Source organism: Protopterus annectens, chromosome 5.part1, assembly GCF_019279795.1.
Source record: "Protopterus annectens isolate FY-2018-M chromosome 5.part1, PAN1.0, whole genome shotgun sequence".
Classification (NCBI taxonomy): domain Eukaryota; kingdom Metazoa; phylum Chordata; order Ceratodontiformes; family Protopteridae; genus Protopterus; species Protopterus annectens.
In genome coordinates this window covers 368,984,167-369,002,843 of record NC_056736.1, presented here as the reverse complement: position 1 = coordinate 369,002,843, position 18,677 = coordinate 368,984,167, and the positions used below count along the sequence as shown (strand labels likewise).

At 39.6% G+C, this 18,677-nt stretch overlaps 1 protein-coding gene across 1 annotated transcript in view; it reads right to left on the bottom strand.

The window, feature by feature from the left end:
* LOC122803429 (sodium-dependent proline transporter-like) overlaps positions 1–18,677 on the bottom strand; it is a 906,432-nt gene that overhangs the window by 459,248 nt on the left and 428,507 nt on the right. The window contains exon 4 of the mRNA XM_044073039.1: positions 10,339–10,490. Within this exon, the coding sequence (XP_043928974.1) occupies positions 10,339–10,490 (152 nt within the window). The remainder of the gene's footprint in view (positions 1–10,338; positions 10,491–18,677) is intronic.

Sequence of the window (18,677 nt, the reverse complement as noted above, 5' to 3'; positions counted from 1 at the left end):
CTCTGGCTGACGGTGATGGCTCTGACACTCATACCTCTCAACTTCAGAGCAAGAAATCTGGACAAAGCCATACATAGAACTAGAAGTGAGACACAGGCCCGAAAATAAGAACAATTTTTAAATATTGCTCTTATTAACTTAGATAATAGAGCAGTAGTAGGTCTTGCATTAGTACAAATTTTCTGAAGGGTATGAAATCTGAAACTCAAATGTCTGCCATTATTTTCTAACTTTAATCTTTAATGACTTGCCACTAATTTGCCAGAAAGACACAATTTCATGAAAAACAGACCAAATATGTGATGCAAAAATATAAAGTTGCCACACAATACAGCTGGGAACCTGTCAAAAAAGGGACACCTTTTTAATATTAACACTGTTAACTTGAGCAGCTAACAGAATAAGAGCATCTACATGCATTTCTGAAATAAAAGTAATCTATAACTCTGATCATTACAGTTATATATAATTGTAAACCCTCCACGTTTTCTTCCAAAATTGCCATTTTGAGGAGGGATTATTAGGGGAGAGCAACATTTTGAGCCTAAATTGGGGACAATTGAGAGGTCTGGATATTCCTAATTCTACAAAGCGATTTGCACGTACCTCTCAACCTCTTACTGCAGGAAATCTGGACAAGGCCAAATATATTGGGAGAACATACAAACACTACTAAAAATTGCTCTTGTATAAACTTAAGACAGTTGATAGAATAACAGGTCTTGCTTTAGCATGCATTTTTCTGAAGGTTATGACGTCTGAAACTCAATGTCTGTCATTTAGTGACTTCATTCCTAAATGATTTGCTAGAAAACCACAAATTTTATGAGGAACAAACCAAAAATAAGAAGCAAATATTTATTCATTATGCAAAAATATGGACAACTGAGAGGTATAGTTCAACCGGGGCTGTCTGAGTTTGCTACCTTTCCCCCCCGTCACAAAATCATGGTCGAATGGAGCCTCCCCCCTGCAGCCATTCCAATGTCCCATTCCCTTGGTTATTTTGCCCCATTTACCATAAACACTGTAATGTGCATACTGCTTTACCTCTGCGATGATTTAGATTTCATTTGAAAGTTTTATTTTGCATTTTACAGCACAAACCCTAATAGATATCTGTTAAACAAAGCAATGCAGTCTCACAATGAGAATAGACTTAGCATTAAAACTTCTCTGCTCTTGAAACTCACATACATTGAAACAGCATGGAGACCGACATTCAAAGAAAATACATTTTGCCAGTGGCAGATAAAGATTAATTTCGGGCTGTTTTCAAAATAATAGGCCCCTTGAACATGAAACATACACATGCTCTTTGATACACCTTCCTGACTGTATTACATTATATTCCTTGTACAATACAGTACAGTTGTTAGAAGGCATTTTAAATTTATTGTTTTGAACATTTTTCCAGTAAACAATGAAACAAAATGCATGCACCTATGACAAAACTGCCCAGTTCAGAACATTTCCATTATAAAAAGTCTACTCAACCTTCTATAGTCCACCAGTATCAGTAAATATGCACAATCTCTGAAGTAGTAAAATCCACATTAAAGAAATCTGTAACTAATAAAGAGGTTGCTGCTAGCAAACAACTTTATATGTCATTGTTTCATCTACAAATAAAGTGCCTGTTGCCCTTGAAGAATAAATTGCCTATGTTGCATGCATTAAAAAATGATAAGCTAGTAATACCGCAATAGGGAATGAATGGCAAGCTGATAACAGATTCATAGTTACTAGGTATCTTTGCCAAAAAGGATTGCAGCATCCACCCCCTTTACAACACAGTACAGTATCAGCAATGCATCTACCCTACTGTGGGAGTAGAACCCACAGCCTTCTGCATCAAAAGCAAGTACACTACCTGTTGTGCTATTAACAATGCAAGCAGACTTAGCATAAGCAGCAATACACTTTTGTTCCCCTGCAGCTCTCAGCTCCTTGTAAAATCTACTCGATACTCAGCTGTATCTCTGAACTTTGCAGAACAAGAAATCTGGAAAAAGCTAAAATTTATTGGAGGGGGGACAAAAGCCCAAAAACCAGGGACACATTTTAAATATTGCTTGTATAATGTTGGAAAGTTGCTAGAACAAAATGTTGCGTTACCACCATACATTTCACTGCCACGTCTTGAACCCAGGGGACCCTGTGCAAAACAGTCAGAGAAACATACTACTATGCCAAATCAGCTGAAACAGAGGAAGACAAACTTAAATGGCTGCCATTTAGTGAATTCAGTTCTCACCATAGCTGTCAACCTCTTAGCAAAAACACCTGAAAAAAGCCAATAATATCAGAACACAGCTGCCAAACATATTCAGTGAATTCAGTTCTCACCATAGCTCTCAACCTCTTAGCAAAAAACATGTGGACAAAGCCAGTAATGGGGAGAATACAGCCCCCAAACATTCAGTAAATTCAGTTCTCACCATAGCTCTCCATCTTAGCACAAAATACCTGGACGAGGCCAATACAGTCCCAAAAATATGGGCAAATTTCAAATATCCATGTTATAAACTTAGACAATTGCTAGAATAAAAGGTTTTGTGTTACCATGTACTTTCTGAAGAATATGAAGTCTGAAATTCAAATGCCTGTTATTTTTAAACATTTGTTAACCAGGAAACTAGTCTGACTTGGAACAAAATAAAGCCAATTTTCAGCACAGCAGGGAGAAACACTCCAGACACATATTTGTAAGGGATGGGAGGACATGAAGACTCCACACAGAAGGCACCCCAGCCAATAATCAAACAAGAGAACCTGTAGCTGTCAGGCAACAATGCTACCAGTGCACCACTGCACTACAAACCTTTGCAAGGAAAAATAAAGATACAGAAACCACAGATTTTATGAGGAACAGAACAAATATGAGGCAAAAATCTCAGTTATCTCCTTTTCCATCACACCTCCAACATTTGTTATCTACCTGAGGAAAAATTATTTGAAGTCTGCTGGGGCATATGTAAATACTTCCAAGCAAAGATCTTAAACCTTCTGGAATTGGTTGCATATTTGGGAGCCATACATATGTTTTCCCATTATTTTATTGTAAATTGAGTTTCCAGTCTCTCTTCCCAATCTTTTCTAACCTCCTCTGATTGATTTTTGGTGTTATCATGCAATATTTCATATGCCTTACTAGGGTTCATTTTTGTAAGGAATTAACACACTGTGATAAAACAAAGGTGTTCTTAGCAAGCATTTATCTCATCAAGGACAAGCCAAACAAGCCACCTCCACCAAATATTGTAAAGTGACTGTTAACCTCTGCAACAACTAAGGAATTATTCCCAGCCAATTTACTGTACTCAGTAATGACAAATATGACACAGGAAAGCAGTGCAATGTAATTCAAGAAAATTAACTTTATCTGCGGCACAAGTACAGTTAGTTCTAATACCAAAAGTTTAAATGTTTTGTTCATAAATCTTTTTAGTGGCATAAATATACACCAATATTTAGATACCTATAAGAGTCCCAGGTAAAATCAAAGTTGACAATTTTATTTGAAATGCACAGGAATGTAGTGTACATGCTATGGAACACACAACAGAAATGACAAAGAATTGAGTGTCTCCATTATGACTTAAACTTTGGTCATATTGAATACGGTGTTAATGGATTGCCTGGAGGTATCAGAAGCCTTAATCTCAAACCTGACCTCACTGAAAACTATTTAAATTTGGACTCTGTAACCTTACATAACCCAAGCAACATGCAATTTCAGTTAATGCATTTCTGAAGAAAAAACACATTGACTAATGTACCATTTGTTGACAGGAAGCTAGCTGGGGCTAATTCACTGCAAGTAAGAAAAGAACTAAAAATTCAAAGGAAACAATTTTGAAGCATTTAGCAAGAAAATGCATTCATGGAGTTTCAGTAGGATTACTACACCTTAAAAAGCCTGATGCGATCACTGAAGTTGCTATCCATTAGTTTAACAGGTTTTACCTTAGTGATCACAGAAATAAGTGTGCACTCAATAATTTGTTTAGAGGACTATTGGTCTGTTGTAATTTATAATTAGTGGTGATGGGCTGTGGTTGAAGTTTGTTGAGCAGATGTTTAGATTATCGCCATACCACCTTCACTGTGAACGTTAGAATTAGTCCAATATAACATAGAACTGACATAACTTTCTCTATTTATTTAGCCACCTTGCTGATTCCTTTAATGTCTTCCTTATACTGAATGGACAGCCTTTAGTTCTTCTTGTATAATTGTCCCTTCCCTTCTCTCATTTGTGGTTGACACTGCAACTTGATTCGAATCAAATACTTTTCTAACCCTGCATAAAATATCAGTTGGCAAATTTCTTTCTTTTTACTTGTTACTCTGAAGTATTTACCTGCTGATGACCTTATATGAATGGATATAAACATCAATTTCTACCTCTTTTAAAATATTTATGAGGTGATCACAATGGATATGATCTTGCACGTATCACAGTGTCATCATAACATCTGTCTTCCTTTGCATGAAGTATAAACTATCCAAGTGAGGACGCTCACTGTGCTTAAACAAAACATAAAAAAGTTAAATGTGCCAGGTGGTACATAGTAACTGGTCAGTCTCAAAAGTCTGAACACTTGCCTTGTCCATTGTTTATTTCTATTATAAGTCATATGTTTTCTTAGAGTTCACTTTAATACATTGTGCATATTACACGGTCTCCTCAAGTCAACTCCAGCCTTCAAATCTAATGTCACTTGTTTTGTACAACTGCAGAAAGGTACATACCTTTTTACTTTCAACTCCAATGCTACTGTGTTTGCATAGTACAGAAGAGTAAAAATATACCATCTGATATTGTTAATCCTCGTTCATTCCTTACGTATGGGTATCGATTCCAACCTCGGAACCGAGCCAGCCATTTTCCAAGCTTGCAACAGCTACAAACTCTCAAGCTAAACTCTTACCTATAATCCCCCTCCACCCTGTTACCCCAGATTTTGTTTGCTGTGTTGCCATTCGGTCATGTCAAGCTGCTTCTCTTGAGCTAAGTATAGATATTTGTTGTCAGATTAGTCATATATATAACTTTTTCTGTCAGAAAAGTTTCTATTTTGTTGTCTCTTTCCCTATCGCATTTAGCAACCATTTTTTATTTACTTTTCTTCTCTTTACTCTGTACCTTTTACCGCAAGGTATTTCATCTTACCATCGTTGGTAATCTCTTACTTTTCTTCATACCTTCGGGTATTCTTTTGTACCATTGCTGGTACCATTTCTACTGTCCCTTTTTTCTATCATGGCAGATAAGAAATGTAGTCCGGGATATAAAAGATGTTCTGATTGTGGACACAAATTACCTACATCAGATGCACACTCTCTGTGCATTTATTGCTTGTTGGAAAGGAAAAATAAGTTGTTGCTGAAGGGACTTCTCAAATCTCCTTTTTCAGAGGCTATTTCTGGGTCGGAGGCTTCAATCTCTCCTAGAGCCCATAAGACAATTTTGGATGATCCTATTAAGGCCAAGTCTTTGCCTTCATCCCCAGCTGGGGACTCCCGCCAACCAAGACCTAAGAAGGCTAAAGTTTCTGCTTCGGAGTTCAGTCAGCCCGCCCCAGTGCTTTCAGTGCCCAAATCTTTGGCACTGAAGCCTTCAGCACCATCAGTGATCTCGGCTCCGTCTTCTCCTATAGCCTTTACTATATCGGCACCGAAGGCCTCTTTGGTTCAGACTATTATGACTACTACATCGGCACTGACCATTCAGTTGGCGCTGACCTTGACCATGTCGGCTCCAGCATCTTACTCAGAACAGACGCCTCAGTTATTCACTCCAATTTTGTCAGTTCCAGCTTCGGTGAGAAAGTCCACCAGAAAAGTTTGTGCAAGAGGAAGCACATGGACTCCACAGAGGAGTCCCTCACTGAAGACACAGACTTTGATGAGGGGGAAGGATCCCCTCGGTCACCCTCTGAGGTATCCTTTGGTGATATCCTCAGAATTCTTAAACAGAGAGGTGACAGGCAGCCCTCTAATCCAACCTGTGAGGAGTCTGTGTTCCTGCAGGCCTTTCATGCCCAGCCCCCTACCTCCTGGGTTACTCCACCTGCCAATGAACTTGTCCGGCTCATCATGCAGCATGAGTGGAAGGCTCCTGGCACCATTGTGGCTATTGTCCGGAGGCCAGATAAGATTTTGTCTCTTCCTGCTATGGATCCCCATTGGTCTAAAGGTCTTCCTGTGGATGTTCTGGTTGTGGCAGCTGCAACAAAAAAGGATCTGGTGGAAGAAGAAAGCCAGACTGTCCATCCTCCTAACAAAGAGTCCTGGGCCCTGGACAGGATAGGGAAGCACACCTTTGCATCAGCGACCTTTACTATCAGGTCCCTGAATTATATGCCACACTTTACCAGGCTTCAAAGGGATTTGATTTCCGAGATCTCTGAAACCTTGGCTGGTGTCGTGTCTGATGAGGTCCGTGACAAAGTGGCCTCTCAGCAGGCTACCATTGAGTCAATATCTAACTCCTCTATGCGACTGATATTTCACGCATCAGAAGGAGCAGCTAGAGTGGCGGGTTCAGCTGTGGTCATGAGACAACAAGCTGGATGCGCTTGTGCAATTTTACGGAACCCTTTAATGCTTCCTTTCTTAATGCTCCCATTGAGGCCTCTTCGTTGTTTGGACCCAAAGTTAAAAGTACACTGGCCAGATGTGAACAGGATGGTGAGACCCTTTCTGCTGTAGGTGTCCGTTATTCTTCCCCTCAACGTGCTTTCTCCTGAAACCAAAAGAGTGGGAAGATATGGTTCAAGAAATCTCAGGGTCCTTTCCGTGACACACAGGCCAAGTTTTACCCTAGAGGCAGAGGGAGAAACTCACAGGGAAGACGTTCCTTTTGGGGCAGAGGGGGTCCATGTAACCAGGGTTCCAGGGACTCTTTCCCTTGCCAATCCTGCCAACGCTCCTGAAGAGTGGCCCAACTCCTTTCCTCTGGAGGTGGTTGGGGGTCGTTTCTCCTTGTACCCTTCTGCTTGGCTAACCATCACCACCGATTCTTGGGTACAAAGGATCATAACCAGAGGTTATCATATCCCCTTTGATCTTTGTCCCATCCCTTCAAAAAACCTTCCTGACATTCCACCCAGCCAAAGGGAAGAAGCAGCACTAGAGATAGAAAAGCTGCTAAGAAAAAGTCATCCAAATAGTCCCTCCAGTCCAGATAGGATCTGGATTCTACTCAAGACTATTTTTGGTGCCAAAGAAAACCGGGGACTGAAGACTAATTTTGGATCTCAGTGTATTGAACAAGTTTGTGAGAGTACAAAAATTCTGGATGGTCACAATACAGTCTATCCTCCCACTTTTATAAAAAGATGATTGGATGTGCTCAATAGATCTTCAAGATGCATACTACCACATAAAAGTGGACAGGCCATCAAGAAGATTTCTGCACTTCCATGTGGGAGCCAGTCACTAAAAGTTCAGAGTACTGTCCTTTGGACTCTCTACAGCCCCCAGAGTGTTCACAAAGTGCATGGCAGTCGTCACAGCTCACTTGCGACTACAAGGATTCCAGGTGTTTTCATACCTAGACAAGTGGCTCATTTCTGCCCCCACCAGACATCTATTGGAAGAAGCCCTGGCATACTCTCTCCTTGCTGCACAAAGGCTAGGCATAAACATAAACTGGCAAAAATCCAATCTCAACCCATCTCAGTCCACAGAATTCATAGGGGTTATTTTGGATACAAAGAACTGCAGAGCTGCCATTCCAGAGCACAGAATTCTAAGGATAAAGCAACAACTGATCGCAATCCTTTCAGGGGAGAAATCCACAGCTCACTCTGTCCTACAGCTGTTGGGTTCCGTGGCAGCCTCCATCACCATTGTCCCCCTGGCCAGGTTTCATATGAGGCTTCCACAATGGCTACTGCTCACCCCATGGTATCCTTTTCAGCATCCTCTTTCAGCCAAGATTTGAGTAACCTACAGGTGCAAACAGGATTTAAATTGGTGAATGACACACAATCCGTCACAATGGTCTCGCCCCTTCTCCCCCCAGCAACCCAAGGTTACAGTGACCATGGATGCCTCCCTGATGGGGTGGGGAGGCTATGTCAGGGACAGACAGTCCAAGACACTTGGCCTGAATTGAAGGCCCAACTGCATATAAATGTTCTAGAGCTGAGGGTGGTGCTTCTGGCATTGCAGGCATTCCATCCTCTGCTGCAATCTGGGATGATTGCGATTCAGTCAGACAACATGGTGGTGGTCTGGTACATCAACAAACAAGGTGGAACCAAATCTTACCCTCTTTGTCGAGAGGCCATGAGGATATGGCAATGGGAGATGGCTACCAACCATTTTCTTCTAGCAACACACATTCCTGGGAGTTCCAACGTGATAGCAGACAGACTCAGCAGGTGCATTCTACACCCTCACGAGTGTCCCTGAATCCCTTGATAGCGGCGGAGATCTTCCACCGCTGGGGCTGCCCTTGCTGCAACCTCTTTGCATCCCCGTCCAACTACAAATGCAGCAACTACTTTGCCCTGATTCCCCCTCCGGGACAGTCACCCAGGGATGCTCTAGTCCACGATTGGCCCTCGGGTCTTCTTTATGCATTCCCACCTTTTCCCCTCATTCCCCAGTTTCTGAAGAAAGCTTGTCAGTTGAAGAGCAAGGTGATCCTCATAGCACCATATTGGCCTTGTCAGATTTGGTTCCCCTTCCTTTGGCCTCACCTACTAGATTGACCATGGATTCTCCATCCAACTCCGGAGTTGATCTCACATCCGCAGAACCTGATTCATCCCAACTTGTACAGCCTGAAGCTCATAGCTTGGCTACTCCAATTCCCTTGATTGCTAGGCAAAATGATCTTTCTTTACCAGTACGTGACATTCTCACTGCATCTCATAAGTCTTCCACTAGAATTACTTATCTAAGCAAGTGGAAAAGATTTACCAGTTGGTTGAAAGAAAAACAAGTAGATCCCTTCTCAGCACCAGTGTCGATAATACTAGAGTATCTGGCCGACCTTTTTCAATCGGGTCTATCGGCCTCTACCATTAGAGTTAATTTGGCTGCAATATCTAATTTCCATGAGGGTGTCCAAGACTCCTCTCTTATGTCACACAAATTGTGCAAGACCTTCATAAAAGGTGTGAATCATCTGAAGCCACCTTTTAGAGAACCTATTCAACCATGGGATCTGTCATTAGTTCTACAAGCTCTGACAATGCCACCTTTCGAACCATCTTCTTCTTGCGACCTCAAATATTTGTAATGGAAAGCCTTGTATTTGATCATCATTACTTCTGCCAGACATATCGTTGTGCTTCAAGCTTTATGCATCAAGAGTCCATACTTGATTTTTCATAGAGATAGAGTATCTTTGAGAACTAATCCTTCATTTCTGCCAAAAGTGATCTCTGAAATGTCCATTAATCAAACCATTGAATTGCCAGCTTTCTTTCCAAATCATTCAAATAGAGGAGAGTATTGCCTACATACCCTAGATATTCACAAGCAAATCCGTTTTTACTTAAACAGGACTAGGTCCTGTTGTAAATCTGACCAGTTATTTTTGGCCTATTCTGGACCTAGATTAGGATCTGCTGTTGCTAAGGTCACACTAGCTAGATGGTTGAAAGACTGTGAGACCTTCATTTATACACAACGTAATATTCCATTACCTAATACCATGAAGGCTCATTCGACAAGGTTGGTGGCAACTTCTGCTGCCTTCCATGCCAAAGCTTCTTTACATGACATCTGTGCAGCTACAACTTGGGCTATGCCTCATACCCTCATCAATCATTACAAATTGGATTTGGCCACCAGGGAAAGAGCATCTTTTGGTTCTATGGTGCTCAGGAATGTCCTTCCATGAGAGCTTCCCAGGAATAGAGGTAGCTGGGGACTCTGTCCCATAAGTAAGGAATGAACGAGGATTAACAATATCAGATAAAGAAGTTATGTCTTACCATAACGTTCCATCTGTATTGTTGATCCTCGTTCAGTCATTACAACCCTCCCTCCTTCCCCTCCTGTGGCTTCTAGTGGATCTCACCATCCAGTTCTCTTAGGTCATTTGACCAGAGGTAGCCTCTACCTTCTATTGACTTGCAAACTCAATCTGAGGTAACAGGGAGAGGGGGATTATGGGTAAGAGTTTAGCTCGAGAGTTTGTAGCTGATGCGAGCTTGGAAAATAGCTGGCTCGGTTCTGAGCTTGGAATCGATACGCATACTTAATAACTGAATGAGGATCAACAATACAGATGGAACGTTATGATAAGACATAACTTCTTTTTTTTTTTTCTACTTTTTCTGCAGGTATGAGAGTGTGAAAACTTACCACACTACAGTAAGGTGCATTTTGGGCAGCATCACATGACCAAGGCAAAGGAGACTGGAATGACGAACCAAGGTAGAAGAAGGTCCAGGCAATTATTACATTGTAATATAAGGAGACTAATGTGGCAACAGTCAACATTCCAACGCCAATACCTACAACAAAAGGAAAAGTAATGTTAGCATCACAAATATTTACGATCAGTTTTTCATAATAGGAAGATAGTGATGTTAGGTTATTGCAGAGGTAATGTATCTGTAGGACTATGAGGGGGAAATAATGTATGCAATACTGCTAACTATTCTCTCATCAAAAGTAAAAAAAAAAAAAAAATTCCAGAATTTAGACAACATTTATATGTAGCAAAACAATATTACTTAGTAACAATGTAGCAGCAGGTGATTTCCATGCCAGTCAAATGTAAAATCTTCAGTATTTATGGCATTTAAATGGAAACAGCACAGAAGTTCAGTATATGAATAGGTCCCTGTTAATTATTCAAACTTTTTAAAGTTCAAATTTCATATGGTCGACACCATATGATCGAACTTTAAAAAGTTTGAAGGTTAAAAGCAACGGCGCCATACAGCGCAGAATGGGAGCATTTCCTTTTTCTGCACTGAAGTACAATCTCAGAGTTGGTATATTTAAGTAGGAGGGGTGTGGGGGGTGCAGGGGGACTTGTCCCCCTGCTCAGAGTGTTCAGGTAAGTTTTTTTTGTTAAATTTTTATTTTATTTTCGATGTTTCAAACTTTGCTCATATGTTGGCAAACATATGAGATTCAAAGTTTTGAAACTTCGAATATATAATACAGACCCATATGAACAACTAACTTAAGTCTTCATAAATAGAAGGGTTTGTATGGAAGAGGAGAGTCTTGCCAAAGTGGTCACAATGGGAAAGAGCAGGACTGCTGGAATATGGCTAAATTGTCTCAGGACTTTGCCTGTTAATACACCTCATGACCAGGATCTACTGGCTTTTGCTTCCAACTTTACTGTATTAATACACACTAGTTAGATTCACTTGGTCTATTTACATCATATAATATAGAATCTGGTGCTTACAGTAGGATACCTTCAATTGTAATTCCCAACTCTATTCCAAGTATTAGACTGCACACTTTTAGTGAACAAAAAACTGTATTTGCAGCCACTAAACACTGATATTTCTGCTGTTTTGGTAACATTTAGGACTAGATTTAATTTTCTATCCCACTGTGGTGTGTTTGTGTGTGTATGTGTGTGTGTGTGTGTGTGTATGTGTGTGCATGTATGAGTGAGTGAGTGAGTGAGTGAGTGAGTGAGTGAGTGTGTGTGTGTGTGTGTACATATTCATTCATATTTTCAGCAGCATCTAATATTCTTCACTAGGAATACATGTTAAGATATGAATGCTAGCTAACTATTGTGTTGATTTGAGTCATGACACCACAAGTTTGTAACCAGTCTTAATAACACTACATTAATCAAAGTACTATCCTTGTATTATATGAATTATGCATGTAATTTATCCAATTGTTCATTCTGTTTATGTCTGGGGGATAGCAGGAATGATATGTAAAGAATTATATACTGCCTTCTGCTGGTTTCTTGCTGTTATTTGCATTTACATGCATACCAAAGTATATTTAACTATTTATTGTGATCAACTAGTCTTATTACTGTATTGTATTAAGTACAATACATAAACTGAGACAACTGCTTCAGTTAATATGCATTTTATTATTACATTTTCCTTTCGGATATACAAGCATGCGACATAGATGCTGTCAGCTCTCTATGGCAAATTCCCAAAGCTTGTTTATACACACTCATATTTATACCAAAAAGTCTGATATTGTTTTCTCAGTCTGATGTACTACAATCTTCCTTTGTATAACACTTTTCTTTGTTCTTCTAATTTATGATTTGTCCTTGATTCTTTCAAGTTCGGTGGTCCAGGGAAACTCAGTCTTGCATTATCCGAAACATGGCATTCTAGCACTATCTGAAACTTGATGTTCTAACTTTATCTTGTTTGATGTTACATCTCTTTACTTCATTAATGTCCTTCCAGCTGCCATCTGCGCAGTTATTTTTAGACTTTATTTCTCAATAACATACTCCTTTATATAGATGCCAATATTAAATTAAGCTATTCCAGCACACTTACTGCTTTCTATTTTTTAGCATTTTATACTATTTTTAAATTAACTCTTTATATTTCATATCATTCTTGCAGCTTTTTATTCAAACTAATAATCATGTTAGCAAATCAGAGTACTAATATTCTTTCAATATGACCAGTTTTAGAACACTAAATAGAGATCAAACTCATTTTTATTAAGGTACTTGTGTCCAAGGACCATTACAATAAAAAGAGACTGAAATAAGGATAGTTAGCGCTGTGCACAATCTGCAAATAAGGATCAGATGAAAGAATTCACAAATAAACATAGGCCAGTGGAAAAAATGGAGGACTTTAGGGACTTCTTAAAAGTGGCTAGCATGGGGGATATCCTTACCCTATGCATGAGAAAGTTCTAGACATGAGGTGCTTGACAAAAAAGATGAATGAACTCCCCAACAATTGCAGGGATGGGGATTCTAAAGCTTGACAGGGATGTATGGGTTGTTTCAGCTGTGGGGGACCCAGACTATCAGGGATAAATACATCAACACCAGAACTCTAAATGTAATAGATCAAAGAGGTAGCCAATGCAGAGTATACAGAGCTGAAGCAATATGGAATACCAGTAAGAATATTAGCCATGGAATTCTGCACTAATTTTCACTGGTCAGGTTCTGTGTTAGAAAGCTGTAGGTAAAGGGAGTAGCAGCAGCTGAGATGAGAAAATACCAGGACATGCACAACCATGAAAACTGCCTTAGAAGGAAGATGTTTTAAATGGAAACAAGATAACTTGAAAATAATTGACACCCGGTCGCTAAGTGTCAACTTGACATCAAAGACAGTAGCAAGATATTTTTATCTTGTTCACAAATTCCAGCTTATTACCACCATAGATAATGGTGAATATAAAACTGTTTGAAGTAATTAAAATGTTTTGAAGAGCTATAGTTACTATCTTAGAGATGCTGAATTTCGGACAATTAAATTGCAATAAATTAAAATGCAATAATTAAAAAAAACTAGGACAGAATCTTACCCAGGTTGATAACTGGATAGAGCACATGTATCCTCTTCTCAACTACAACAATGAGTAAAAAGGTCACATAGGAATGTCATATCGTGTTTCTGCTGTCTTATGCTGTGCGGATGATGCCATAAGACGGCAGAAACATGCATGTCCACAGCTAGAGGAGTTTGGCTTTATTGGCCTGAAATTGTCCATAAATACACTTCAAAATAAAAGTAAAAGAAAAAGTCACGGACATTTAGAATTGCCATTTAGCTGAAACACCTGATATCCTTAAAGAGTAATTTGCATATATCCCATGTTACCTCTGATACAAGAGGTTTTAAGGTACCACACTGTGGAAAGTCTAGCTTTGCTAGATTTTTTTTTTGTATTTTTTAACCTCTTCTTTACTACAAAAAACTGAATCTTTGTTATTTGGTACCCAGCAAACATCCATATACTAAAATTGGCTACCAATACCACTGACACATTTAGGTATCTGGGTACATGGCCAGAGCAAATATTAAGCTTTTGCTTTTAACATTGCATAGCATGGGCCTGGAAAATGCATCAGTTCCTGATTTCAGGGTATAGAATAGCAGTTAGAAATGAGGTTTTACTAGCACAAGTTGAACATGGCCTCCAGTTCTCCTACCCTCTTATTGTTGCTGTCTCCTAGAAAAAGCAATCCTCACTGCAAATGACTTCACCCAAAATTCATCAGTTCACAACTCTTGAGCTGCATAAAGAACACCACTGCAGGTCTTAATGAAAACCAAATGGCTTCCCATCCTGCAGACAGCAGGCCTGCTCCTGGGCTCCCTTTTCTTATAAACTCTTTCACTTACAACCATTTTCCCATTTTCACAGACAAACCCTGAATCTTTTACTCCCAATCCAACTTTAGGTAATGCCATTAAAACATTTTATCATTTCTTACAACACATTATAAACTTGCTTGCTTGCAATTATCATAGATTTTCAGCGCTCCCCAAAATTTGAGAATGACAGCTTCCTTGAAAAGTTGAGCAACATACCCTATTTTCCAAAACAAATTGAAAAAGCATCCACTTCTAAATTTAATCTAACAGCAGTAGATGTAAACTTTAAAATCTCTCAACAACTCTAACATTATCCCCTCACCCCTGAAAAAAGTTGTTTTCCCTTTTTGGCTTAATTTTATTTCCTAGAATACATTCTAAGTATTAAGTATATAATGGTTCTACATATACTGTAGGGTAATATTCATATGTCACAGACACATAATGTGAATCTGCAAATAGCATAGCTACACTTGTATTTACATTAACAAAGCACAAAGAACTGGTGTTGGTTTTTGAATTTCTGAGCCACGGAACATGATGTCCACAACAGTCTGAAGCAATGTAAAATGACATGAAATGAGTGTCAAAGTCAAAGAAAACCTTATTGTCATTTAGAACTGTACAGCAGTGTAGCTGAACAAAATTACAATGCTTCATTCTCAATGCAGAAAACAGTTGCAAATATAGGCAGAGAAAAATTAATAAAAGATCACAGTAGAATTTTAATAAGTAGCAATTTGTAAGTAAAGTAGGACAGCAGTGACCCACACCCATCCCAGAACAGGAGACAAGAAAGACAAGGAACAATATAAAGGTAATATTGTCAAAGTAAAATTGAAACAATAGCAGCATATCTATGAATAGACTGAATTACTGCACAGTTTGTATATTGCACTTTACAGTCCTTCAGTGTGTAGGCCAGCTTCCTTAGTATTGCACTTAGTTGTTGCACATCCATAAAATAAAATAAGCCCCTTGATAAGCTAGTTATGTAACAGACATCATAGTTAATTTTTCCCAAGAGTTCAACAGTGTAATGGAGAGTGGAAAGAAATTGTTTTTTAGTCTGGTGGTCTTACAATGCAGGCTTCTGTATCTCCTGCCTGAAGACAGGTGAATGTACAGACCACTGGCAGGATGCGTTGGATCGCTGGAAATATTTTTGGCCCTGTCGATGCACCAGCATTTGTGTAGATCCTCCAGAGGTGTAAAGGAGGTGCCAATGATTCTTTCTGCTGACCTTTCAACTCTCTTGAGAGCCTTCCAATCCTGCTTGTTACAGCTCCCACACCAGACTGCAATGCTGTTGGTCAGGACACGTTCAATGGTGCCCCTATAAAAGGTCTGAAGTAGGGAGCTTGGTAATTTTCCCTTCCTAAGTTTACGTAGAAAGTACAAGCATTGCTGAGTTTTTTTGACTGTGTTAGATACATGGACTGACCAGGCTAAGTTCTCCGTGATACGAACACCCAAGAACTTTTTACTCTTGACTCTTTTCACTGTCATCCCTTTCATCATTAGAGGTTTGTGTGGTACTTGAGATCTTCTGAAATCAACAATCAACTCCTTTGTCTTGCTGACATTCAGTGCTAGATTGTTGCTGTCACACCAGACCAGTAGTTGATCAATCTCTTTCCTGTAGACCTTCTCCTCTCCATCTTTGGCCAGGCCTATAACAGTGGTGTCATCCGCGAATTTGATGATTCTATTCATCTCATGTGTGACCATGCAGTCATGTGTCAGCAAAGTGAAAAGTAAGACGGACCCCTGTGATACTCCTGTGTTCAGGATGATACTTCCAGAGCTGTTGTCTGCCACACGAACCTTTTGAGGACTTTCAGTAAGGAAGGTCAGAATCGAATTGCATAAAAGAGTCTATGCCCAGTTGAAGTAGCTTCAATATCAAATTCTGAGGGATGACAGTGTTGAAGGCAAAACTGAAATTGATAGCAGTCTTGCACAGCAGTTTTTGCCTTCTAAGTGGGTTAGTGTTTCATGGAGAGCTAGTGAGATGGCATCCCCTGTACTGTGGTTTGTCCTGTATGCAAATTGCAGTGTGTCCAGTGTCACAGGTAAGATTGAGGCTACATGATCTTTGACCAGCTCTCCAGGCACTTTGTTACCATCGAGGTTAAAGCAACTGGTCAGTAGTTATTCAGAGTTGTTGGCTGCGGTTTCTTGGGTAGAGGAACAATAGTCATCTCCTTGAAGCATTTCGGAACACTGGCTAGATGGAGTGAGGTGTTGAAGGTGCAGTCATATGCGGAATATTCTGCCAGCATGTAAAGTCACGAATTGTATCAGATATTTTTAGAAGGAGGCTGCAGGTGTGAGCAGATCTCTTAAGAATTTCTACAAAAACTTGCACTGAACAAATCTGACTTAAGCTGGCCCACAGCTTACTCAAACTGCTTAAGGTTTGATATCCTTATATGGAATCCCATTTGGCTTTAATAAGGTTTGAAAGAGAGCAGCTAGGACACCTGGAAAAATGGGGAAAGAGGATTCAAGGGAGACACAATAGGAATAGATTATGGTGGAGGGGGTGGGAGAGGATGGTCAGTATGTTTTTTTTTTTTTGTGGAGATAGACCACATTTTTATTTTTTTTAACTAGGGAAAGTTGAGGAAGGAAGAAGGGCAGAATGTATATGAGAGAGCATTAGGGAAGACTTAAGGTATTTTTCAGACAAAAAAAGAATGCAGACAAGAACTGTATGGTGGATTGACAGTGGGAGGTGAGATGAGAAATATGTATGGCAGACAGACATAAAGGGAGGACCACAAATATTACCCTATCCTGATGGACCTGGGTAGGGTGACCCTGATGGTATAGAGGTGCAGTGACCCTATGTTCAGAGCTAACCAAGTCAATGAACCTTGTATCTGATGGAGGAGGTACTGGTATGGTTGACAACACTTACAGATGCCCCTTTCAGCTGCAGCTCTATGAGGTCCTGAAGTCTATAGTCTTGGCTTGCTGGGTTGTCTTATGCTGAATGACCCACAAGTAAGGAACCACTGCTCTCACCCATGCTGTCTCTGGACTGCTGGGGGAGGTGGTGAGTATTCCTGCAAGGGGTAAGCTCATGGCTGAGCTGCTGTGGGATGTTCTGGACCATAAAAATGAACATAAATGGGAAAGAAAGGTGGGGGAACATAAAAGAGAGAGAGAGAGAAAGAGAGAAATTATACAAATGGCTCATAACTATTAAAAAGCAAACCCTTTATTTTAATGACAGAAAAGTAAACATTTCATTACTTAATCTGAAAGTGTCATTCAACTATGTTACGTATCTTCAAATATTTATGCAACTACTAAATACTGAACAGTTCTTCTTGGGGTCTATGGCATACCTCTCAACCTCTTAGCACAAGAAATCTGGACAAAGTCTAAAATAATGGTGTGACAAAAGCCCAAAAACAGGGACAGATTTTCAACAGTGCTCTAATGAGCTTAGAAGGTTGCTAGAATAGCATGACATGTCTGAATAATATGAAGTCTGAAAGTGAAATGTATGACATTACTTAGTGCCTTTAATCCTCAGTGATTTGCAAGAAAAACAAATTTTATGAGGAATGGACCAAAATATGAGGCAAAAATCTGGACATTGTGTGAAAATCTGGCCAGTTGAGAAGTATGCTCTATGACATTACTGCTTCATGTGTAACAGGAATGAGTAACTACTGTTAAAGTCTGCAATGAAACGTCATAAAAAGTCTGCCATGAAGTACTTCAACAGTAAATACTGTCAACAACTCTTTTAGAGACAGCTGTGCTTTCATTAGTAAAGTACTTACTACTGATGTAGCACACTTCCTTTCACTTCAGTGGTACACTATAATACAGTTGCATAAACTTCAGACACTATACATGCTGACAACTTAACTGATGTTATGAGACCCTGACAAGTTGAAATCTGGTACATTATTATGCAATGCTACTGTATTTTGTTGTCATAAGCTAAGTATTTTGTTTTCCATTTTCTTGACTATTTGTCATACTTAAGAGGTTATGACACCAGCTGGACCATTCTCCCTAATGCTTCTTCCGAATGAAGCTTATTTCCCAGGGGCTGTAGAGATATAAAAAAATAGAAGAAAGAGAGTGGCTTAAGGTATGTCATCACCTTCCACCCCCTTCACATTACTCACTAACCTATTGGCTTGTTTTACAGAAGTCTGTTGTTTACTCTGTAAATATGTAGGAAATACTTATTTCGAAAAAAATAAAGTTGAGAAAGTATGTATCATGGAAAGCAATATTTTTTTTTGCTTTAATGAGAGAATGCTGTTTGACTTGAACTGAATTGCTACAAATAGTACTGAGAGTTCCTGAGCTGATACATTTGCACCAAATGTTTGTGGTGGGAGGAAGGATCATGGTGTATTG